The sequence below is a fragment of the Hemitrygon akajei genome, chromosome 14, assembly GCF_048418815.1.
Source record: "Hemitrygon akajei chromosome 14, sHemAka1.3, whole genome shotgun sequence".
Taxonomy (NCBI): Eukaryota; Metazoa; Chordata; class Chondrichthyes; order Myliobatiformes; family Dasyatidae; genus Hemitrygon; species Hemitrygon akajei.
The window spans coordinates 101,702,558-101,727,746 of NC_133137.1; the positions used below are offsets into that span (position 1 = coordinate 101,702,558).

The 25,189-nt window shown below is 43.8% G+C and overlaps 1 protein-coding gene across 1 annotated transcript in view; it reads left to right on the plus strand.

Moving 5' to 3' along the window:
- exoc4 (exocyst complex component 4) overlaps positions 1 to 25,189 on the plus strand; it is a 507,730-nt gene that overhangs the window by 440,571 nt on the left and 41,970 nt on the right. Inside the window, exons 12-13 of the mRNA XM_073066788.1 lie at positions 2,380 to 2,535; positions 19,043 to 19,221. Of these exons, the coding sequence (XP_072922889.1) occupies positions 2,380 to 2,535; positions 19,043 to 19,221 (335 nt within the window). The remainder of the gene's footprint in view (positions 1 to 2,379; positions 2,536 to 19,042; positions 19,222 to 25,189) is intronic.

Sequence of the window (25,189 nt, forward strand, 5' to 3'; positions counted from 1 at the left end):
TAATATACTGATCAAGAATATTCTCCTAAATGCAGGAACCCCTTTCATCTATGCCAGTTATTTTATTGCTAATTCTGTCCAATCCCTTATTATTAATTTTTGGGTTTTACACTTCTCTGTAATTTCTCTTCAAAATTCCTCTTTAATATTTGTCATCGAAACGTTGGTTAAAATCAATACCTGTACCTGGCTTGAAGCCCAAGAAGAGTTTATTCATCCTTAGGATTGTTTCTGGGTTTGTTTGCCGAACCTGGAACAACCCTACTGTCAAGCTGCCAACCCGAGCTACCAATTTTCTCTTTCATTTCATCCTTAGAATTATTTAAGAATAGAGAGATCTTGGAACGTAAATCCATTGTTCCCTGAATTAGCTATAAGTAGGGCAATTTGGGTTGTTTTCTCTGGAGCGTAAGAGGCTAAGTGATGACCTAAAAGAAGTAAATAAAGTTCTTCTAAGAGGTATACATAGGGTTTAAGATGAGAATGAGAATCAGGTTTATTATCACTGATATGTGTTGTGCAAGTTCATAGGAAATCTGCAAGGCATCTTTAACCCAGGGTATGGTAGGTTTTTGGAATGTGCTGCCAGAGTGTGGTGGAAGCAGGTCCAATGACAAAGGTAGATACCATACATCAGCAAGCAAGGCATAGAGAGATACCGTCTGTGTGCAGGTATATGAGATTGGCATTATTGTCGGCACAAACATGGTGAGCCCATTCTTCAGCTATACTTCAGTACTTCTGGTTATTTATTTATTTGCGATGCAGCACAGAGTAAACCCTTCGAGCTCTGCCACCCCAGCAGTCCCACAACCTAACTCAGCCTAATCACAGGGCAATTTACAATGACCAATTAACCTACCCGCTACACCTTTGGACTGTGGGAGGGAACTGGAGCACCCGGGAAAGCCCATGGTTTCCACGAGGAGGATGCACAGAGACTCTTACAGAACGGTGCCAGAATTTAACTCTGAACTCTGGAACGTCCCGAGCGCTGATAGCATCATGCTAACTGCTACGCACCCATGATATGTTCTATTGTATGTACACGTGATAGAACCACTTTGACTTCACCGTGACCACCACCCTTGACCCCTCCTCTCTCTCTGACTTGTATTTCTCCAGCACTGGATAGCAGAATTTCCTCCAACTAAATATTGGGAAGAAGAAGCTATTTTTGGTTTCTGTCACAGGCTTCATTCGTGAACAAACAACTCCATTCCCTCTGGGCAGCTTTCTAAAATTTAACTAGACTGTTAACAAACTTGATATTACAGTGACTCAGAAGCTTGAGCCAAATATCCATTTCACAAATAAAACTACATTTTCCCACCTCCTCAGATTTACTGTCTCAGCTCATTTGTGTCTCAAACCCAGATCCCTGCTTCTGATATCTCTGAATGGCTATTACAGTGCACTCTTGACTGGCTCTGTAAACTTGTCATCCTAATCTCTGTTGATTGTGTCCTAATTCATGCCAGGTCATATTTATCCATCATCTATGTCATTATCTTGCTAACCTATACTTTTTCTATTTAAAGATGACCTTGATTTTAAAAGTCACATTCTTGTTTCTAAATACCTCTGTCATCTTGTGCTTTCTTGGTTCTTTAACCCCAAGTTACCTTTGGTCTCAGAATTCTGGCTTCTTGCACACCCTTGAATTTAAATCACCCTACCACTGACAACCACACTATACAATGTGCCACAGTAGCATAGAAGTCAACATAATACTGGTGCAGAATTGGCATTCAGGGTTAAATTCCTGCTGCTGTATGTAAGAAGTTTGTATATTCTCCCTGTGACCGTGTTGGTTTCCTTGGGTGCTCTGGTTTCCTCCCACAGTCCAAAGACATATGGGTTGGTGTTATAAGTTGTTGGTGTGCGATGTTTGTGCTGGAAGCATGATGTCACGTGCAGGCACCCCTCAGCACGTAATCGGACTGTGTTGGTCTTTGACACAAATGATGGCTTTCATTTCAATGTACGTGTGATAATGTACATATCTTTACCTTCAGTTGCCAATTTAATCATCTGCATTTTTCCACATTTCTTGCTCCTTTATACCTGTCTCATCAACCAATTTTTCTTGTAATTCCAACCTTTTCTTTCATGTCATATTCACTAATATGTTCTTATGTACCTCTCTTGTTAACTTTTATTTAAAAATGTCTTTCATCTTCCTTTAGGCATTTAACTTCGTTAAAGGAGTTACATAAATAAAAATTATTGCTATCTTACCAAATCCTAGTAAAATAACAAAAAGCATATTTTTTTTCAGTAGGGTGTTAAGATAATATGAGAATTGGGATAATTCTGACACTGAGCTGTCCTTTTTAATAAGCTCTTTGTAAAACTAGATTCTCGTTGTCATTACAGGAGCATTGTTCAATCAGAAGAGAAACTAGTTATTAGTGCATCATGGGTAAAGGATGAGGATATCAGTCGGTTGCTAACATCCCTCCCAAGCTGGACAAACATGGCTCAACCTAAACAGATGAGGCTTAAGCGAGAAGATGAGGAAGACTTTACAAGGTAAGATTTACATTTTATCTTTTAATCTCAAATTTCTTCATTCTGAGCTAAAAAATATTTCCAGTTCTACTGTATTCAAGTTGATAATATAAAAGTGAGATTAAATAAGAAATGTTCCACTGTGATAAGAGAATGAAAAGATATTTTGAATTTGTGTGCCTTTTAATATTCTTAGCTGAAATCATCCCACCTTGGTCTCAAACCATATGATAAAGGTATATTGTGAAACAAGAAGTTGAAACTGAAGGAAGTTGTATTAATATCAAGAACTCCAGTTGAGATTAAATCCACTGAGCATACACTGTCTAGAAATACAAGTTATTTACAGATACAGTGTAGATTAGGTCCTTCTGTTCCAACATGCCACACTTCCCAGCAACCTACCTATTTAACCCTTGCCTAATCACTGCAGCCTACCTATTTAACCCTTGCCTAATAGCAGGACTATCTACAATAACCAATTAAACTACTAAACGGTATGCCTTTGGAATACGGATGGAAACCGGAAGGGCCCGGAGGAAACCCATGTGAATTATACAAACTCCTTACAGGCAGCGTTGGAATTGAACTCCGAACTCCATCGTTCTGATCTTCAGTAGCATAGCACTAGCCACCCATGGTACAGTTCGGGACCCCAAACAATCTTCCCAGGTGAGATGACACTTCACCTGTGAGTCTGTTGGTGTCATCTGCTGTATCCGGTGCTCCTGGTGTGGCCTGCTATATATCTCAGAGAGACCCGAAGTAGATTGGGAGACCACTTTGCCAAGCACCTAACATCCGTCAACAAGAAATTGTGGGATCTTCCAGTGGCCACCCATTTTAATTCCGCTTCCCATTCCTATTCCAACGTGTCAGTCCATGGTCTCCTCTACTGTCATGATGAGGCAACACTCAGGTTAGAGGAGCAGCACCTTATATTCCGTCCGCCTGGGTAGCCTACAACCTGTTGGCACGAAAATCGATTTCTCAAGCTTCTGGTAATGGCCCATTCCCCAACTCCTTTTCCCTCTCTCGCTTTATTTTCTTCCCTGTCCATCACCTCCCTCTGGTGCAACATCCCCTTTTCTTTCTTCCATGGCCTTCTGTCCTCTCCTATTAGATTCCCCCCTTCTCCATCCTCCCACCAGCTTCTTACTCTGACACCTCATCTTTTTTTCTCCAGTCTTGATGAAGGCTCTCAGTCAACTGTTCACTCTTCTCCATAGCTGCTGCCTGCCTGCTGAGTTCCTCCAATATTGTGTGGGAGTGTAATTAGGCCATTTGGCCCATCAAGTTTAGACACAATCTAAGGAGTTCATGGTAAGCCTGGTCCCATAAGAGATAAGTCTGTGGAGTGAAAACAAAAGAGATGACAGCTGAATTAAAAAGGTAGTTTGCATTGGTCTTTGTCACAGAGATTGCCAGTGTCTCTACTGTCCGTAACGCTGCTGGTGTTTAGGGCTGCGATGAAAGTCCTCCATCTCTGGTAGTGTTCAGGGCTTCCTTCATCGTGTTAGTAGTTTGGTTTTCACTGCTGTCAGTCATGCAAATTCCAGGTGGAGACTCAGGAATACCGTCACACACAGTTGTAGAAAGATTCTCCATTGATGTTTCCATAACAATTTTGTTTTACCAGTCAGTGCTGTTAGCCTTGAGTTGAACTGCCGAACCTGGAGGAGCAGTGGACCACTCTTTGCCTCTACCCTTTGACATGTTTGGAATGGGTGATCCTACTAAGAGCCAAAGCACAAAGCCATGACTCCAGCCAGCATGCACTCCAGGTCATTGAGGCACACAAGCCTCCAAAACCTACGACAAGATTGTAGTCCTCTTGGAGAGAGATTGCAAGTATTGTCCCAGAGCAGCCATAAATTGGGAATCGGAGGGAAGGAAGGAGCCTATGTTCAATCACCAACTGGTGGAGACACAGGCGGACAAGGCCACTGGTCCTAATGATCCAATCTAGCAAAATAAATGAACTGTAGTGTAGTGGGATAATTGATGTGTAGGTTTTAATTTTACAAAACTAATGAAATTGAGGGATAGGATCCATGAGAATGGAAAATACTAAATAAAACTCTGTTCAAAAGGGTGAAATACAAAGGAAACTCCAGGCCAATTAGCTTAATATATATTGCAAGGAAAACATTAGAGCTACTAAAAAAGGTGTTTTAGTAGGGCACCTTGAAAAATTCAACTTAATCAGGCAAATTCAATATGGGTTTTTTAGAGAGTGTGTTTTACCAGTTTCTTGGAATTCTTCAAGTAAACAACATATTCTGCAGACAGACGGAACAGGTGAAGACTAGCTGATTAACAGGGAGGAAAAAAGACTTAAATAGATATTGTAATAGTTGACACGATTAAATTAGTTGTATGGTGCAGAAATCAGTATTAGAGTTTATAGATGACTTGAATGAAAGCACTGAAGATATATTTACTAAGTTTGTTGACACAAAGAAAGTTAGAAACATAAATTGTGAAGCAATAATAAGGCTGCTAAAGTATATAGTGTGGCGACCCACTTTCTGCGCAGGCGAACCGGCTCACAAATAGCCAGCGCGCGGGGAGAGACTTTGGTAATGCACCTCCGACGTCATTTCCGCCCGGAGAGGGCGGGCGCTAGGGATTTAAATACCAGCACCGCGAAGTTTGAATAAACTAGTCTCGAAACGACTTACCGACTGCGTGTCATTATTTCAGTGCTGTGTGTAGCACATCGCTACATTGGTGACCCCGACGGACCAAACGGGATTTGGACCAAAGATGACTGACTTTTCATCTGTTCATGCAGTTTCGCTCAAACTGCCGACTTTCTGGACGTTGCGACCACGTGTGTGGTTTAGCCAAGCAGAAGCCCAGTTCCAGATTTGGCAGATATCCTCTGATTCCACGCGTTACTACCATGTGGTGAGCGCCCTTGACCAGGAGACGTCCGCCCAGATTGCGGATTTCATACAGTCACCCCCGGAAGAAGGCAAATATGAAGCATTCAAAGAGCTGCTCATTGGGACCTTTGGCCTCTCACGGTGTGAGCGGGGTGCCCGCCTGCTTCACCTGGACGGTTTGGGAGACAGACTGCCGTCAGCATTGATGAACGAGAAGCTGTCCCTGGCTGACGGACACAAGCCCTGCCTCATGTTCGAGCAAGCATTCCTGGAGCAACTGCCCAAGGACATACATCTGCTGCTGGCCGACGCAGATTTCAGCGACCCCCGGAAAGTGGCGGCCCTGGTAGACATGCTGTGGAAAGCCAAGAGGGAGAGCGTGGCGTCTGTCGGTCAGATTACCAGGCCACGCGCCCAACAGCAGACCAGACCAGGCCCGGCAGGGGAGCGCACACAACACAGAGGCAGGAGTGAGGAGGACAGTGAACAGTGGTGTTTCTACCACCAGTGGTGGGGCACAGAAGCCTGCCGTTGTCACCCGCCCAGCAAGGGCCAGGGCCAGCTGCCGCTAATGACTATGGCAGCTGGCCACCAGGACAGCCTCTTGTACGTCTGGGACAAACAGTCAGGACGCCGCTTCTTGGTCGACACCAGAGCGGAGATCAGTGTTTTGGCCCCGACGGGGTACGACACCCGCAACAGGAAGCCAGGACCCACCCTGAGGGCAGCAAACAGCAGCACGATACGGACCTACAGCACCCGCACAGTGCAGCTGCAGTTCGGCGCCAGCCAGTTCACGTGGGTCTTCACACTGGCCGCCGTGGCCCAACCACTCCTGGGGGCGGACTTCTTGCGAGCTCACAGCCTGCTGGTCGACTTGCAAGGGAAAAGACTGGTACATGCCGAGACTTTCCAGATGTTCTCCCTGGGTGAAGCCAAGTTGCCGGCCCCACACCTGGACTCCATCATTCTGTCAGACAACGAATTCACCAGAATCCTGGCGGACTTCCCATCGATTCTGGCAGCGCAGTTCACGGCAGCCATGCCCAGACACGGGGTACAGCACCACATTCTGACCCACGGACCACCCCTCCACGCCCGCGCACGAAGGCTCCCTCTGGAAAAGCTCCGCCTGGCGAAGGAGGAGTTCAAGAGGATGGAGGAATTGGGGATCGTACAGAGGTCTGACAGCCCATGGGCCTCCCCCCTGCACATGGTGCCCAAAGCAGCCAGGGGTTGGAGACCATGCGGCGACTACCACAGACTGAACGAGGCTACCACTCCAGACCGCTACCCCGTGCCGCACATACAGGACTTTGCAGCAAACCTGCACGGGGCAAGAATCTTTTCCAAAGTAGACCTTGTCCGGAGATACCATCAAATCCCGGTGCACCCTGAAGACATCCCCAAAACAGCACTCATCACCCCGTTCAGGCTGTTGGAGTTCCTCCGAATGCCGTTAGGCCTGAAGAATGCCGCACAGACGTTCCAGCAGCTAATGGATGCGGTGGGACGCGACCTGGACTTTGCGTTCATCTATTTGGACGACATCCTTATAGCCAGCAGTAGTCGTCAGGAGCATCTGTCCCACCTCCACCAGCTCTACTCCCGCCTGAGTGATTTCAGCCTCACGATCAACCCGGCCAGATGCCAGTTCGGTCACGATACCATCAACTTCCTGGGCCAAAGGATTACCAAAGACGGGGCAACACATCTGCCTGCCAAGGTAGACGCGATCCACCACTTCGCCCGGCCCAACACGGTCAAAGGCCTGCAGGAGTTCGTTGGTATGGTGAACTTCTACCACTGTTTCCTCCCCTCAGCAGCCCATATCATGTGCCCTTTGTACACCCTGATGTCGGGTAAAGGCAAGGACATTACTTGGGATGAGGAGGCCGCGGCCGCTTTCGTTAAAGCCAAGGAAGCCTTGGCAGATGCCGTGATGCTGGTGAACCCCAGAACGGACGTTCCAACCACCCTCACGGTGGACGCATCCGACACAGCAGTCGGTGGGGTGCTGGAGCAGCTCATCGAGGGGCGCTGGCAACCCCTGGCGTTCTTCAGCAAGCACCTACGACCACCCGAACTCAAGTACAGTGCTTTCGACCGGGAGCTGTTGGCACTGTATCTGGCAATCCGGCATTTCAGGTACTTCTTGGAAGGCAGGCCGTTCACCGCGTTCACCGACCACAAACCGTTGACCTTCGCATTCACGAAGGTGTCCGATCCCTGGTCGGCTCGCCAGCAGCGACATCTGTCCTACATCTCTGAGTACACGACGGACATCCAGCATGTCTTGGGGAAGGACAACGTCGTGGCGGACGCACTCTCCAGACCAGCTATCCAGGCCCTGTCCCTAGGGGTGGACTGTGCAGCACTGGCGGAGGTACAGCAGGCAGACGACGAGATGCCCAGCTACAGGACCGCAGTCTCGGGTTTGCAGCTGCAGGACTTTCTCGTAGGCCCAGGTGAGAGGACCCTCCTGTGCGACGTGGCTACCGGCCAACCTCGCCCCATCATCCCGACAGCCTGGAGACGGCAAGTTTTTGACTCCATACACGGTTTGCTGCACCCATCTATCAGGACAACCGTCCGGCTGGTCTCCAGCAAGTTCGCGTGGCACGGACTTCACAAGCAGGTCAGTGAATGGGCCAGAACGTGCGCGCAGTGCCAAACAGCCAAGGTGCAGCGGCACACTAAAGCCCCGCCACAGCAGTTCGAACCCACCCACCGGAGGTTCGACCACATTCATGTGGATATTGTGGGCCCCCTACCAGTGTCCCGAGGAGCACGGTACCTCCTAACTATGGTAGACCGGTTCACGAGGTGGCCAGAGGCGGTCCCGCTCACCGACACATCTGCCGATTCTTGCGCCTGAGCACTGATCGCAACCTGGGTAGCACACTTCGGGGTACCGGCCCACGTTACCTCCAACAGAGGCACCCAGTTCACCTCCAGCCTGTGGTCGGCTGTGGCCAGCCTGTTGGGAATGCAGCTACACCACACAACTGCCTACCACCCACAGTCGAACGGACTGGTGGAACGCTTCCACCGTCACTTGAAGTCGGCTCTCATGGCCCGCCTGAGAGGACCTAGCTGGGTGGACGAACTTCCCTGGGTCCTGCTTGGAATTCGCCCAGCGCCCAAAGAGGATCTGCATGCCTCGTCGGCCGAGTTGGTGTACGGCGCACCTCTGGCTGTCCTGGGAGAGTTCATACCAGCCCCAAGGGGGCAAGAGGAAGAACCCGCAGCAGTCCTGGACAGGCTACGCGAAAGGCTCGGCAACCTGGCCCCCGTACCGACTTCACAGCACGGACGGACCCCGACCCATGTACCCAAAGACCTGCAGAACTGTAAGTTTGTGTTTGTACATAGGGGCGGACACGGGGCACCGCTACAGCGGCCGTACGAGGGGCCGTTCAGGGTGATCAACAACAACGGGTCCACGTATGTTCTGGACATTGGGGGGAAAGAGGAGGTTTTCACGGTGGACCGACTCAAACCAGCCCATGTGGACTTGGCACAGCCGGTCGCGGTTCAGGCACCGCGGCACAGAGGCAGACCTCCCAAACAGAGGCTGATCCAGACTGTGGACATTGGGGGGTGTATCGCTAGTTCTGGGGGGGGGGGGGGGTTATTTGGCGACCCACTTTCTGCGCAGGCGAACCGGCTCACAAATAGCCAGCGCGCGGGGGGAGACTTTGGTAATGCACCTCTGATGTCATTTCCGCCCGGAGAGGGCGGGCGCTAGGGATTTAAATACTAGCACCGCGAAGTTTGAATAAACTAGTCTCAAAACGACTTACCGACTGCGTGTCGTTATTTCAGCGCTGTGTGTAGCACATCGCTACAATGGAAAGATTAATCAAGTCAATAAAGATACAGCCTGGAGTATAATGTAGGAAACTGGGAAATTGTTTATTTTGGCAGGAGAGATGTAAAAGGACAGATTGTCACAATGGTGGAAGTCTGCAGACCTTTGAGGTGCAGAGGGATCTGCTTATCCTAGTGCAGGATTCACAAAATCTGGCAAGCAGTTACAGCAATAACTAGGAAATCAATAGAATGCTGTTGTACTTTGCTAGGGGAATTGGATACAAAGGTAGGGAGGTTACGCATTAGTTATGTCAAACGTTGGTGAGATTGTGTATTGCAGCAATCTTCTGATTTAAGAAAGACTATCGCTGTGTCAGAAGGAGTCCAAAGCAAGGTTTATGAGGGAGGACTGAGCTGACTGCTCATGTACGTGCTGGAGTTCAGAAGAGTGAGGAGCTATATGTTTGGAATATACGATCCTGATGCGTCTTGACAGGCTGGTTATGGGAAGTTTGTTTCCTCATGTGGGAGAATTCATGTTTGTGTGCCACCATTCAAAAATATGAGGCAGTATGGGATATGTTTTTTCAGAAGATGCTGTATTCTTGTTTGGACTATCAATATAGTAGATAAGAATAAAGATTAGTTTTACGTACAACAAGCTGGAGGAACTCAGCAGGTCGGGCAGCATCCGTGGAAACGAACAGTCAACGTTTCGGGCCGAGACCCTTCATCAGGACTGAAGAGGGAGGGGGCAGGGGCCCTATAAAGATGGTGGGGGGAGGGTGGGAAGGAGAAGGCTGGTAGGTGCCAGGTGAAAAACCAGTAAGAGGAAAGATCAAGGGGTGAGGGAGGGGAAGCAGGGAGGGGATAGGCAGGAAAGGTGAAGAAGGAATGTAAGGGGAAAGCACTATGTGTAGTAGAAGAAGGCAGAATCATGAGAGAGGTGATAAGCCTAGCTGGAGTAGGAGCAGAGTGAAACTAGGATGGGGGAAGGGAGAGGGAGGGAATTACCGGAAGTTGGAAAATTCAATGTTCAATTCCCTTGGCATGAACATTGAATTCTCCAACTTCCGGTAATTGAATTGAATTGCTGATCACTGGTCACAGACGCTGTAAAATGTTACACTAATTGCTGCATTGTCAGGCTAGTTTGATTTATTTATTGAGTCACAGCATAGAATCGGCCATGTCGCCCAGCATCCCTTGATTTAACCCTAGCCAATTTGCAATGACCAATTAATCTGCCAACTGGTACATCTTTGGGATGTGGGAGGAAACCAGAGTAATGGAGGAATCACACGTGGTCACAAGGAGAACGTACAAACTCCTTACAGACAGCGACAGGAATAATTTTGTTTTATTAAAATGGTGCAGCCTGCGCGAATAGAGAAAGAAAACCAAAGAAATAAGCAGTTGTACAGATAACAATTCGTCTTAATGGTATAGAGGATTATGTAGCCTCAGTGCCTGAGGTGATTGAGGGAAACTTGAATGCATGACGGAATACATCATTAGTTTTCAATCTAATTCCCAAGCATAAAGAGAAAACTAGAAGGAGATTCTTCACAACCTGATGCCATGCACTCTCCAGTGGACCACTTTAGAGTAATATTGGCAAGTGGAAGCATGACAACTCCCTGCCCTTTCACAAACCACATTATTTTGTGGCTGAAGGATAATAAAGAGCCTGTCCATTTTATTGAAAATTTGAAAGTCCCATGACTGGAGTTCAAACATTGATAAGATGTTAGTTCGCAACTGCCATCCTCCAGTTAGGAAAAGTAGATATCCTTTGGCCATGAACTTTAACCCTCAGTTTACAAAGTATATATTATCACTGATAACTGACAGTAACATTAATAGTCTGGTAAATGTGAAAAAAACAAAATGATAGTTCTCCATAATGCTAAAAAGGAAATAACCAATGGAATTTTTTTTAAAAGGAGCATTGGGCTGAGAGTAGTTTATTTTAAGTTTTTTTTTAAATTAGGGTGTCTTTCATCATTCTCGACTCTACAGCATGGATTATGCTGGAGCAGAGATGGTTGTATGATTATAAAGAGCCATCTGAGATGGTGATTAGTGTGTCAGTTACTGAAGGCAAGTATCTCTGCAAGACTTTATTTCAAACAATAAAAAGCAAGAATATAACCATTTAAAAATTGCAGCGAGAAGTTTGTATACTTTAGCTAAAGTAAGCATTGAAATGAGCTGGTTTTAATTACATTTTTAGATTTAGCTTATGTTCTAGAATGGCTCTGGTTACTGGAACATTAAGGCCTATGGTTTACCAAATGTTAGCATAAAGAGTGCTGGGGCAGGAGACATTTATGTATTTATTTATTTAATGGGCTACAGCACGGAATCAACCCTTCAGTCTGTGCTGCCTAGCAATCCCCCAATTTAACCTGGACTGTGGGAGGAAACCAGAGCACTTGGAGGAAACCCATACAGTCATGGGAAGAACGAGAAAACTCCTTGCAGGCAGAGGAGGGAATTGAACCCAGGTTCCTGGTACTGTAAAGCGTTGTGCCAACCACTAAGCTACCATGCTGCCCCTTGTGCACCCTTTCATGTTAGATTTACTTGAAATGGCCAATTAATTAAAGTCTCTTCAGGATGCGAATAGATCTTTTCCTTTGTATGCTATGCTCATGTCATCCTTAATGCTAAGCTCTTACTGTTCCTTGTAGTGAAATGCTTCACTAGTGAACAGCCATATGCAAATTGTAAACAACACAGGTAATATATATATATATGTAGTTCATTGGACACCCATTGTCATCTATATTTAATTTTAGGAATCCCAGTGTAGCGGTCAGTGTAACGCTTTACAGTACACCAAGATCAGGATTCAGTTTCCACTGTCTCTGTAATGAGTTTGTACATTCTCCACGTGACCATGTGGGTTTCCTCTGGGTGGTCTAGTTTCCTCCCACATTTTAAAGACTCACAGCTTAGGGTTGTAAGTGCTGGGCATGCTATGTTGGCACTGGAAGCATGGCGACACTTCAGAGCTGCTCCCAGCACAACCATCATGCAAATGAAGCATTTCGCTGGATGCTTCAATGTACATATGACAAATGAAGTTCAAGCTAATGTAACAGTGTTCAGCTGGCTTTAATAATACCAAGTAGGGTTAATACAACATTTACAGTCATCCAATTTCAAGGGTGTAAGCCATATCCCTCTGTGTCATCAAAGTCAATGAGAAGGATTAACATTCTACACACTTTCTCATTACAAACCTTCAGAAAGCAATGACAATTATAGATGATTTCTAACTATGTTGTACTTTAAAGGTTAAAAGGGTAGGATGAGTTTCAGCCACATAGCACACATTTGAATGGCACCAGTGACTTCCATTTCTCCTTCCATGGCTTGGCCCATCCTTCCATTTATCACACTGTCAGAATCCTGAAATAGAAATATCTTTTAAGTGTCCAGAAAGAAGCAGGGTAAGAGTGATTAATTGTACTCACTGACACATTACCACAAGTATTTTACTAAGGGGCTGGGGCACTTGGCGACGAAGTGGGCAACTCATGTTTAAATGGCCTAGGGTAGCTTTGGTCAAGCATTGCAATACATCAACTCCCCATTGTTATGAATTTGTCAGCAATTTTCCCTTAATATGATTGAGAGCTGCAGGGTAGCCAGTAATATGCTAATTGATGAGCAGCACTCTGTTTTCTGTCCTTACCAGTTAATTCTCTTGGCTTTTAGGTCTCTAAGCAACTGATATGTACACCATTTCAAAAAGGTTACTCTCCATAATAATAAGCATCTTGCAGTAGAACAACAGCTGACACAATTCATTAGTCTGAGATTCAAAAGCAGCTCCAGTAAACATGTCTCTACAAATCTTCAAAGCAGCATTATATGCAAGAGAAAGACGGTGATTTTTCAACCACTGACCTTTTAAAAGAGAATTTATACCATTTTCTGACTTCTTCTTGCTATTAGTTTTTTTTCAGGTGTGCCGTTGTCAATAATTCATTCTCCCGTTCATTGGAATTGCAAATTTATATTTTTACTTCAGGCATTTCTTCTGTAAGGGGAGAAAGAGGGTTAGGGGTCTCAAGTAGTTATGTGCAATAGAGATTCTGTGCCATGAGATTGTCAACTGACTGCTGCAGGGAAAGGGTACCGGTGTTAATAATACTTAATACTCACTCCAAAAGCTTCTCAAAATTAATGTTTCCAGCTGATAAAAATATAATTGTTGGAAATTTTGAAGACAGCAGATGCTGAAAATGCACTTTAGTTCTGTCAAAGGAGCAACTGAGCACTTCATTTTTATGACCCTTCATCAGAACCTTTCTTCGTATGTGATGTAAAGTTGGATGGGGAAATTTGCTCAAGCTTAGTCCCAGATATGGACTGGACCATCACCTTGCATTTTCTGTTCTCAGCTCTCTCTTTCCCATCCAAACTTTTATATTCCAACAGAGCCATCTCTGCCTACGAACCTTGTATCCACCGAGTTTTTGATGGCTAAACCACCACTAAATTAAAGTTCAAAATAAATTTATTATCAAAGTACATATATGTCACCATATAGAACTCTGAGATTAATTTTCTTATGGGCAGACTCAGCAAATCTATAGAATAGTAACTATAACAAGATTTTTGAAAGATCAACAGAATGCAGAAGACAACAAACTGTGCAAATGCAAATATAAATAACAAAAAATAATGAGAATGTAAGATAATGAAATAAAGAGTCCTTAAAGTGAGATCATTGGTTGTAGGAACATTTCAATGATGGGGCAATGAGTGTAGTTATTCCCTTTTATTCAAGAGCCTGATGCTTAAGGGGTATGAACTGTTCTCGAACCCGGTGCTGCAAGTCCTGAGGCTCTTGCACTTTCTACCTGATGGCAGCAGCAAAAAGAGAGCATGGCCTATGTGGTGGGGATCCCTGATGATGGATGCTGCTTTCCTACGACACCATTTCATCTGGATGTCCTCAATGGTGGGAGTGCTTTACCTGTGATGTGCTATGCCGAATCAACTAGCTTTGGTAGGATTTCCTGTTGAAAGACATTGGTGTTTCCATACCAGGCCGTGATACAGCCAGTCAATATCCTGTCCACTACACATTTACAGAAGTTTGTTGAAGTTTTAGATGTCATGCTGAATCTCCACAGACCCCGAAGGAAGTAGAGGCACTGCCATGCTTTCTTCACAAGTGAACTTAGTGCTGGGTCCAGGTCAGTTCCTCTGAAATATTAACAACAGGAATTTAAAGTTGATGACCTGTTCCACCTCTGATCCTCCGATGAGGACTGGCTCATGGACCTCTGATTTCCCTCTCCTGAAATCCATAATTAGCTGACACTATTGACAACCACCTGCTTTTTTCAGGCACAATTTCTTTATACTACTCTGAAAAACAAAGGCTCCCAGTCATTTATTTTTGGATAATTAAATTCCTTTTTCACTGTAACATCCTCACATGTGTTGTTTCCCACCTCCATGCCCATCTCTTTTGAGTTCCATTGTTTAAATTCTTCCTTCTTGCCTTTGGATATACTACACTCCTGAGAATCACTTCATTGGCAAAAAACCTAAGACAGGTAGTCATGCTGGGCAAGACTTGTGCAGGCTTTTATTCATTTTGCGTGTGGATTTAGCTAGCAATGCCTACCGATTTTAACCTGTGAATTGAAATGGCGGTTGTGTATACTATATTCAGACATATACTGTATATAACCAATAATGATTGTGGGGAGAAGGCAAGAGAATAAGTTGAGGGGGGATAATAAATTAGCCATTTTGGAATGGCAGTGAAGACTTCATGATCCAAGTGGCCTAATTCTGTTCCAATGTCTTTTGGTCCCATATTGGATGATCTAGAATCATATTAGGCCAGACTGCAAGGATGTCAGACTTCTTTCCCTGAAGACTTTGGTGAATTATATGGGTTTCTAAGACATCTATAGCTTAATGTTTTATTGTTCCTTAGATTAGAAAGAAGAATGGAATGAGGGTACAGTGCAAAGGGCAGTGTATTTAATCTGCATATTCTTACCTGGGGAAGAGCAAGAATGCAGACTGAGAGCCATGGGGAGTGCTTAGTTCAACCAATTTTGAAACCAATGCCCCCACCCAAATTTCAGGTTCCATTCATATTTTGATAATGGGTCTAAGTGAACTTAAGTGCTTGTGTTAAATAACTTTCATGCATTTATGGGAAACTGTTAAGTTGGCAAATAAGTTGAATGATATCAAATTCAAATCAAGTTAGATCAAGTTCAGGTTATATTATCATTCAACCATACATGAACACAGCTGAACAAAACAGCATTCCTCTGGGGCCAAGGTGCAAAATGTACATGGCACGTTTGAAACAGCGAGCTAAAAAAGTCATGCAAAAAAAAAAGCACATAGATATAGCCCGAGACCCTGAGCGGCACGTCCAGCAAATTGCTTGTACAGATTATCGGCAGTGCACAGCCATTGGAGTCCAGCCTGTCATATATTGGTAGATTAAGGTAGGAGGAGACATGCTGAACACATACACTGATAAAGCAGTTTAACGGAATAGGCTTATTCTGTGATTATGAAGTACTATTTCTGCCATTCAGAGACATTACAGATATTAGCTAATGAGATATATGAATCCAGATGATGAGAAGACATATCTGTAAAACTCCCATTTTGGAGTAAATGGTCTTCTCCTAAAACACGCTGGCAGAACTAGACTGGTACAGTACATGTATAACATATATTTATTTAACAAAGAGTAAGTCTCATCAGTTACCCTGAGGGCAACTGATTTAAATAATGTCTTACTGTTCCCTGTGCCTATCAATCTGAGGAGTGCAATTAATGGAGAGTGACTGAATGAACTGAGTGAGAGCTTTCATTAAGGCTTGAAATCAGGTCGCTGAAGCAGATTGGTGCCAGGAGAAATAACAAGGAAGATAAATGGCACAGCACTGAAGTCTTTGACTTTCTTTGTAGAGTGATCTGTGTGGCTGTTATATTAGCTGGGATGCTGTGTTTGATATTTCAGAGGCTTCGTATTTGTCATGGTGGAGGCAAGATGATCACTGCAACTACTCAGTGAGCAGCATGCAAGAGTAGATGGCACACTTTAACAATATAGAGGCACAGAACACTAAAGCCCTTCAGCCCATCTAGTTCATGCCAAGTTATTAATCTGCCTAGTCCCATCGACCCTCACCCGAACCATAGCCCTCCATACCCCTTCCAACCACATACCAATCCAATCTTCCCGTAAATGTTGGAATGGAAATTGCATCCACCGCTCACTTGCAGCTCATTCCACACTCTCTCCGCACTCTGAGTGAAGAAATTCCCCCTCATGTTCCCCTTAAAAATATCACCTTTCACCCTTAACCCATGACTTCTAGTTATAGTCTCACCCAATCTCAGTGTCTTGCATTCATCCTATCTATACCCCTCAGAATTTTGTATACCTCAATCAAATCTCCCCTCAATCTTCTATGTTCTAGCGCATAAAGTCCTAACCTATTCAACCTTTCCTTATAACTCAGGTCCTTGTAAATTTTCAGTGCACTTTTTCAATCTGACAGCTTTCTTATGGTTAGGCGACCAAAGCTGCATACAATACCCCAAATGCTCACTAACTTTTATACAACTTCAACATAACATCCAGTAATATAGCAATGTGAGATTATCCCTTTATACCATCTAGAAAAGAGCCTGGCCTAGATCACAGGTAAAATTATTACCTGTCACTCCTGTGACAGTGGCTACTCATTAGTGATATACAAATCATACAGTCTTTGATTGCAACTTGTGAATAAGAATGCCTCAGCCATTGAATAAAGCTGCAACATTATGGCAGTTATTAAATTTTCTACTTATTTCACATTCCCCAGCTAACTGATGCCTTTGACTCATCCTAGAACAGTGGACAACACACACTAATGAAGGAATGATTCAGGAAATGGTAAATTCAGGATTCATAAGACAAGGGCTCGTTAGGCCAGAAGGGCCTGTTACTGTGCTGTATCTCTAAATAACAATAAAATCAATTAAATCAGGAAAGGTCAATGTGCTATCAAGGAAAAATATAAATGTGCAAAACAGTTAGAATAATATAGCTAATTTAGTGGCACGGAGTTTAAAACTGGGTTTGAATTAAGTAGATAATGTGGAGATATATTGCACAGCAACAAAGGTTGGAAAATGAATGAGTTTTCACTAATAATTGCTGAGAATTCCCAGTGTAACAGCCAGCATTGCCTTATGAGTGCCAGCAAGTGGGGGATATATAGGGATGCAAAATCACAAGGGAATCTCTAACCATGTTCTGATTCAAGACTACACCACTGAACAAGTGCAAGGCTGTTGCAACCTCTTTCTCTTTATGGTGGGGAAGGCGGCCAGAAACATTTTTTGAAAGGAAGTTAAATTATGTATAGGTGTGAGATAGATTGGCTGGTTAGGTGGTGTCACAAGAAAAACCTCACGCTTAATATTCATGAGACCAAGGAGTTGATTGTGGACCAGGAAAGAGAAGTTGAGAGAATGTAGGACAGTCCTTGTTGAGTGCTCAGTGGTGGAAAGGGTGAGCAGCTTCAGTTTCCTAGGCTTCATTTTAGAGGATCGATCCTGGGTCCAGCACATTGCTGCAATTGCAAAAAAGGCATGCCAGTGACTGTACTTCATCAGGAATTTGAGGAGATTAGGTATTTTACCAAAGACGCTAGCAAATGTCTACAGATGAACATTAGAGAGCTGGTTGCATTACTGTCCTCTATGGAGGTGTCAAGGCACAGAATCATAAGATGTTTCAGTGGGCTGTGGACTCAGCTACATCCATCACTGGCACAGGGCTCCCTGCCATTGAGGACATCTTCAAAAGGTGTTGCCTCAAGCACCTGGCATCCATCATTAAGGGCCCTCACCATTCTGGACATGCCCTCTTCTCATTGCTGCCATCAGAAAGGAGGTACAGGAGCCTGAAGAGTCACACCCAATGTTTTAAGAACAGTTTCTTACCCTCCGCCATCAGATATCTGAATGGTTCATGAACCCATGAACGCTTCCTCATTTCTCGTCTTTTGCAATATTTATTTAATTTTGAAATTTAAAGTAAGTTTTAATGTCAAAAACAACTTTAACAGCTGACTGAACTAGTGCTTGGCTTATCTATCATCAGTCCAGCATTTTTGTGGGTTGGGCTTATCCAGCTCCACATTGAATTCAAGAGAGCTTGCTTAGCCCCTAACTGCTCTGGTGCAAGAACAGTAATGGTCACATTGTCCTTCATCCTGTGGCCAACCGTGTCTGTGACAGTCAGCTGAAAGATGTGAAACCCACCTACCGGTTCAAAGCCACCACTTCATCTCGATCATTAGTTGGTTGAAGAGAGAAAACAGAGAATTGAAGACTTTGAGCAGCACCAATGTCTCCTGTACTACAATGCACCACTGTGTCTGGAGACAACAACTTGAATTTACTCTGAGCCCTTAAGATAGTAAAGCACACAAAGCATTTACCATCAATGAAAAGCCTGAAAGTTGATCAAAGAGCCAAGTGAAGTAGTGCCTTCAAGAAGTAATGGGAACAGAGATTTGGGGCTGGAATTCCTTAATTCCAAACCAACATCCTGTAAGCCAATCACAAGCATGCTCCATTCCTGGTCATCATTATAGGAGACAAACACATTAGTTTATAATGCTGACCACAGATGAAAAACACTTTGTGTGAGACAAAGACTGTTAATATTTTTAACGCTGAACTTATGTTTGACCATTATTGATGAATTCATCCTTCCTCTTCAATGCTTTAATTAAAAAATATTTTTATTACAGAGCTGCCAATGCCAAGGAGTCTGAAGTCTTGACTGGCAACTTAGGAGACAAGCTGATACCACAAAATGAAATCTTACGAGATGTCAGTGACCTAAAGGCTCTGGCAAACCTGCATGAGAGCCTGGAATGGTTAGCTGCACGGTTAAAGGGCTTCTTCTCCAGTTTACCTACAGTTCAGTGTAAGTATTGAGTTCTATTCACACATTGGTTTTGATTTGGCTCAACATTCTGAAGCATAATTACTGAGTGGGAGAATCAATGTGAGTTTAGCATCATCCAAATCAATCTGATTTAGTAAAGTTATAAAATAGGATGAATGTTCATTTTCTCTCTCTCCCTCTCTCACCCCCCCCCTTTCTTCTCTTCTTCCTCCCTCATCATTCTCTTGTATACTACCTACCATATTATGGAAATCAAAACCAAAAACAACATCTTGCATCTGTGTTGCATTATTGTTGTCATACTTCCTTGAGGTTTTTGACTTGGTTGGCTTCCCTTGTTAGGTTTACCTGTTATCAGTGACCCTCAAGTACCTGTCCGTGGTTCAACTTTTAAATGTATCTTTGTTTATGTTGACGACTCCCAGATCTACCAGATCTCTACTTATTTTGATGTTGCTGTTATGTTGTCTGAAGTGGTTGTCCAGCATCCAGTTTTAAATATCTCCTTTCTTCCCCAGCTGAATATTAGGAAAACAAGCACTGTCTTTGACTCCCTGTCACAAATTCCCTGATCCCATTCCCTCCACTAAAACAAATCATAACTTTAACTCTATGTGCAACCCTAAGCTGAATTTGTAGCCCTACCGCCTGTCTGTCGTAATAACCATCTGTTTCCACTTCAGTAGCATCATCTGTCTGCATCCCACTTTACTTCAGTTGCATTTAAACCCCACACACTTGTCATCTCTTAATGTACTTTCCTGATGGATGTCCATATCTCAAAATTCTCATCTAATTGATGTGATTCATTAAATACCACCCACTCCAATCGACTGCTAATTTTCCATTATTTCATTTTAAACTACACATTCCTCCTTCTGTCTTCAATTATCCCCCTCAGTGCCTTAACCTCTTAAACTTATCTTTCGCTGATTTTCCTCTCCTCCTAACAACATACCTTTACAACTGTTTTTATATTCATCTGTTCCTACCCTAAGCTCTTGAATCCCCGTTCTAAATCAATCAGCGTCCCATCCCTCTATTCCCCCACTGACCCTCCCACTTCTTCATCTTTCTTTCCTCTTTTACAATCTTCATTTAAAATTATTTTCTATCACTGCACCTGATGTGAATTCCTTTGGCTCAGTCCCTGTTTGTTCCATAAATCTCTGTGAAAACTTGGGCAATTTTCATTCTCAAACAGATTTAATGTGCTAATCTTTCCATTGCACTGCCCTCCATCCCCCGGATCCCAACCGTCTCCTCAGACCACTTTCTAACCCCCTCCTCCCCCATTTCCCCCCTCCCTCCTGGTTTCATTCACATAAGCTGTACAATTCACTCACCAGATCCTTCCCCCCAAATAGTTCCACTTGCCTTTCCCTAATGGTTCCCATTATCACCTTCCCTACTTATCAGATTCCAGCCTTTTTGTTTCAATAGTTCAATAGTTCCATTTGATATCAGAGAAATGTATACAATATGCATCCTGAAATTCTTATTCTTTGCAGACATCCACAAAACAGAAGAGTGCCCCAAAGAATGAATGACAGTAAAAACATTAGAACCCCAAAGCCCCCCCACTCCCCCCTCCCAAGTACAAGCAGCAGCAAAATTTGGCCCTTCCCCCCTCCTCACTTCCTTCAGAAAAAAGCATCAGTACCTTCCACCCACCAAGCAAGCAAAAGCAAAGCCCCCAAGAAAGATCATGACCTGCAGTACAACATTAGCACAACTAATTCAGCTAACAATTCGACCTGCCACAGGCTCTCTCTCTCTCTCACTAATGTAGGGACAGAGAGGTGTCACACAGTGAGGGGGGAGACAAAAAGAACTCGCTGATTTACGGTGTTAAAGCCTGCCGCGTCACTGTTTTTTCTGAGTTCTCGGACTGGAGAGTTGCCAACCAACTCTCCCCCACCTACGAGAGAGAGAGAGAGAAATTTGCCGAATACAGAGCCCTCCAATCCAATGTTCACAATATTATGTTTTCTCCCACCATCATTGCTGTCTCCATCTACCCCCACTTGACTCCGTATGTCCCACATCCTTCACCCCGTCCTCAGTCCATCAATCACCTATCACCCTCTCCCTCTCTATTCTCAGGGTATGAATCGAAATATTGATAGTTCCTGCCCCTGCCCCCATAGAGACTGCCTGAACTGCTGAGTTCTTCCAACAGATAATTTGTCTTTTTTTTTCATTGTACTCAATGTTTTATAAATGATAATGGGGAGCAATTTGTGTGCAGCAATGTTCTACAATCTAAAAAAGACAATTGTTTTTTCTCTGGAGGCGTTCATAGTAACACACAGCTCTAGTGCCCTTCAACTACAGCTGCATGAGCTTCTGCATCACCTAAGAGCTGAAAGGTTAATGGTTTGAAGTCCGTTACAAAAGGCAGCATCCCATATAACACAGTACAACCTCATTATTGCACTGAAGTGCTGGTTCTGTTTGTTTTGGAATAGCTTTTGAATCTGTGACCTACTTATCTCTACCACAAGGTCAAGTATTCACCAGAACTGTCAGGGTGACAGTCAATGACGAGTTAAGCTTAGTTTTAGTGCCTTAAACTTTTAAAATAGTTAAAACAAGAACACATATGAAAGCTGCATTTACTCTTGCCAAAGAATATACATTGTGGCCATGGAGTACAACTTCTATGAACTTGAGAAAGTCTACAGATGATGTAAATTCAAGCAACATGCACAAAGTGCTGGAGGAACTCAGCAGGTCAGGCAACATCTACGGAAATGAATAACCAGTCAACGCTTCTGGCTCAGACCCTTCCTCAGGACTGAGAAGGAAGGAGGAAATGTCTGAATAAAAAGGTGAGGGAAGGGGAAAGAGGCTAGATGGAAGGTGATAGGTGAGGTCAGGTGGGTGGGAAAGGTCGAAGGATAGAGAGGAAAGAATCCGATGGGAGAGGAGAGTGGGCCATAGGAGAAGGGCACTCAGGGGGAAGTGATAGGCAGGTGAGAAGTAAAAGTCAGGATGTTGAGTAGAGGAAGGGAAAGGGTGTGATTTGTTCACCAGAAAGAGAAATGGATATTCTTGCCATCGGGTTGGGGGATACCTTGATGGAATATAAGGTGTTGCTCATCTACCCTGAAGGTGGCCTCATCTACTTATATGATATCATTTACGTATTTATTTAGAGATACAGTGTGGAGCAGGCCCTCACAACCCAACGAGCCGCACTGCCCAACAACTCACCTATTTAACCCAGGCCTAATCAGAGGACAATTTACAATGACAATTAACCTACTAACTAGTGTGTCATTGGCCTGTGGAAAGAAATCGGACCACCCAGAGGAAACCCAAGCAGTCACAGAGAGAATATACAAATTCCTTACAGATAACGCCGAAATGGAACTCCAAATTCCTAAACGCCCCAAGCTGTAATAGCGTTGCGCTAACCGCTACCCTGCCGTCATGAGCAGGAATAACCTGAGAAGGGATCCTGTGGTATAACAGCACCCAGAAAAGACAAAGAAAGAGAAATCTCTCGTGATTAATCCAACTTTAAAAAAAAATTCATCTAATTAAAAAAAGTAAGATGGCATTTTGTTGGCATGTTTACCATTAGTGTTCTTAAAACAGATAAAAACTCAATAACCCATTACCGTATGTGTGTTATAATTAACATTAATATAAAACCGGGATGGCTAATAGGAGTGCTTTATCACAGATGACAGTCATCTCGCTGTTCATTATTACTGTTTACTGAGCTGATGGAAGTTGTGTAGCTGCTGTCTTATCTAGAGTCATTCGAAATTGGTTTTCATTTTATTAGGCTATTCAAGAAGGAAAAATGATTTTTTTTTATTAATAATACAAATAATTTTCCTTGTCACATAATGTGAAATGTAATAAATTAAAGCTCAAAGTAACCCTTTGAGTGTTGATTTTTTTTCCCAGGGTAGTGCCACCTTACTTAATATTCTCTGTCAGACAGAGGTTTCTTTATATTGAATTTATTGACAATGGTTTACCAGTGTCTCACGGGATAAGGAAAATTAAGGATTAAGTGAGAGTGGCAACCACTTTAATTTATTAATGCAGGAAAGTAATTTATTCTCAGGATCCAGGTATCATTAACAAAGTCTGCATTGATTGCCCAACCCTGGACATCAAATGTAATATATTTGGTGAAAGTACTCCCACAGTACTGAGTGTTAAAGAGTCCCTCAGTCTAGACTTAGAAAGCCCAGGGTTTAGGAGCCAATCCCTCATCAAGAAGAGAGAGAGGCAGGAGAAAGGAAACTATTGACCAGTTAGTCTGACCTCAGTGGTTGTGAAGATGTTTGGAGTCAATTATTAAGGATGAGGTCTCAGGGTACTTAGAGGCACAGGATAAAATAGGCTGTAGTGGACATGGTTTCCTCAAGGGAAAATCTTGCCTGACAAATCTGTTGGAATTCTTTGAAGAAATAAAAAGCAAGCTAGACAAAGGAGAATCGGTTGATATTGTGTACTTGGATTTTTGGAAGACCTTTGACAAGGTGCCACACACGAGGCTGCTTAACAAGCTAAAAGCTCGTGGTATTACAGGAAAGATTCTAGTGTAGATAAAGCTGTGGCTGATTGACAGGACGCAAAGAGTGGGAATAAAGGGAGCCTTCTCTGTTTTGCTGCCAGTGACTCATGCTGTTCCACAGGGCTCTATGTTGGGACTGATTATTTTTACGTTAAATGTCAATGATTTGGATGATGGAATTAATGGCTTCATTGCAATGTTTGCTGCAATATGAAGATAGATGGAGAAGCAGGTAGTTTTGAGGAAGTACGGAGGCTACAGAAGGACCTAGATAGATTAGGAGAATTGACAAAGAAATGGCAAATGGTACACAGTGTTGGGAAGTGTATGGTCATGCACTTTTGTAGTAGAAATGAACGGGTTGATTATTTGCTAAATGGACAGAAAATACAAAAAAACTGTGACACAAAGGGTCTTGGGAGTCCTTGTGCAGGATTCCCTAAAGGTTAATTTGCAGGTTGAGACTGTGGTGAGGAAGGAAGATGCAATGTTAGCATTCATTTCCAGTGGACTAGAGTACAAAAGCAAGGATGTAAAGTTGAGACTTCATAAAGCACTGGTGAGACCTCACTTAGAGTATTGTGAGCAGGTTTGGACCCCTTATCTTAGAAAGGATCTGCTGAAACTGGAGAGGGTTCAAAGGAGGTTCACGAAAATGCTTCCAAGATTGAATGGCCTGTCACATGAAGAGCGTCTGATAGCTCTAGTATTCACTAGAATTCAGAAGAATGAGAGGTGACCTCTTTGAAACCTATTGAATGGTGAAAGGCCTTGATAGAGTAGATGTTTCCTATGGTGAGAGAATCTAGGACCAAAGGACACGGCCTCAGAATAGAGGGGTGTCCTTTTAGAATGGAGATGAGGAGGAATTTCTTTAGCCAGGGAGTGATGAATCTGTGGAATTCTTTGCCCCAGGCAGCTGTGGAGGCCAAGTCTTTATGTATATTTAAGGCAGAGGTTGATAGATTCTTGATTGGTCAGGGCGTGAAGGGATACAAGGAGAAGGCAGGAGATTGGGGCTGAGAGGGAAATTGGTTCGGCCATGATGAAATGGTGGCGGAGACACGATGGGCCAAATGGCCCAATTCTACTCCTATGTCTTGGCAGAGCAGAAGTTCAGTGTTTTTAAATGTTTGTATTTTTGTGATTAGTAAAGTACTAATGAAGAAGTATTGCTGCTTTTCTATGATGCATGCTGACAGACTGAAGCCATAGTACAGCTAAAAGGTTTTTGTTTACATAGATTCTACAAGAGGCTCTGAAGGCACAGTAACACTTTTCATTGGCTACATAATATTGAGGGCTGCTAGCCAGCAGATCCCATAGAGCATAATGGAGGTCCTACAACTGGTGCCTGTGTTCTTGTAAAAACAACAAAAAGCCATTGAGATCACAACCCAATGTGTGTTTATTCATTGAAGCTGTTTAGATGAAAGCATCAGT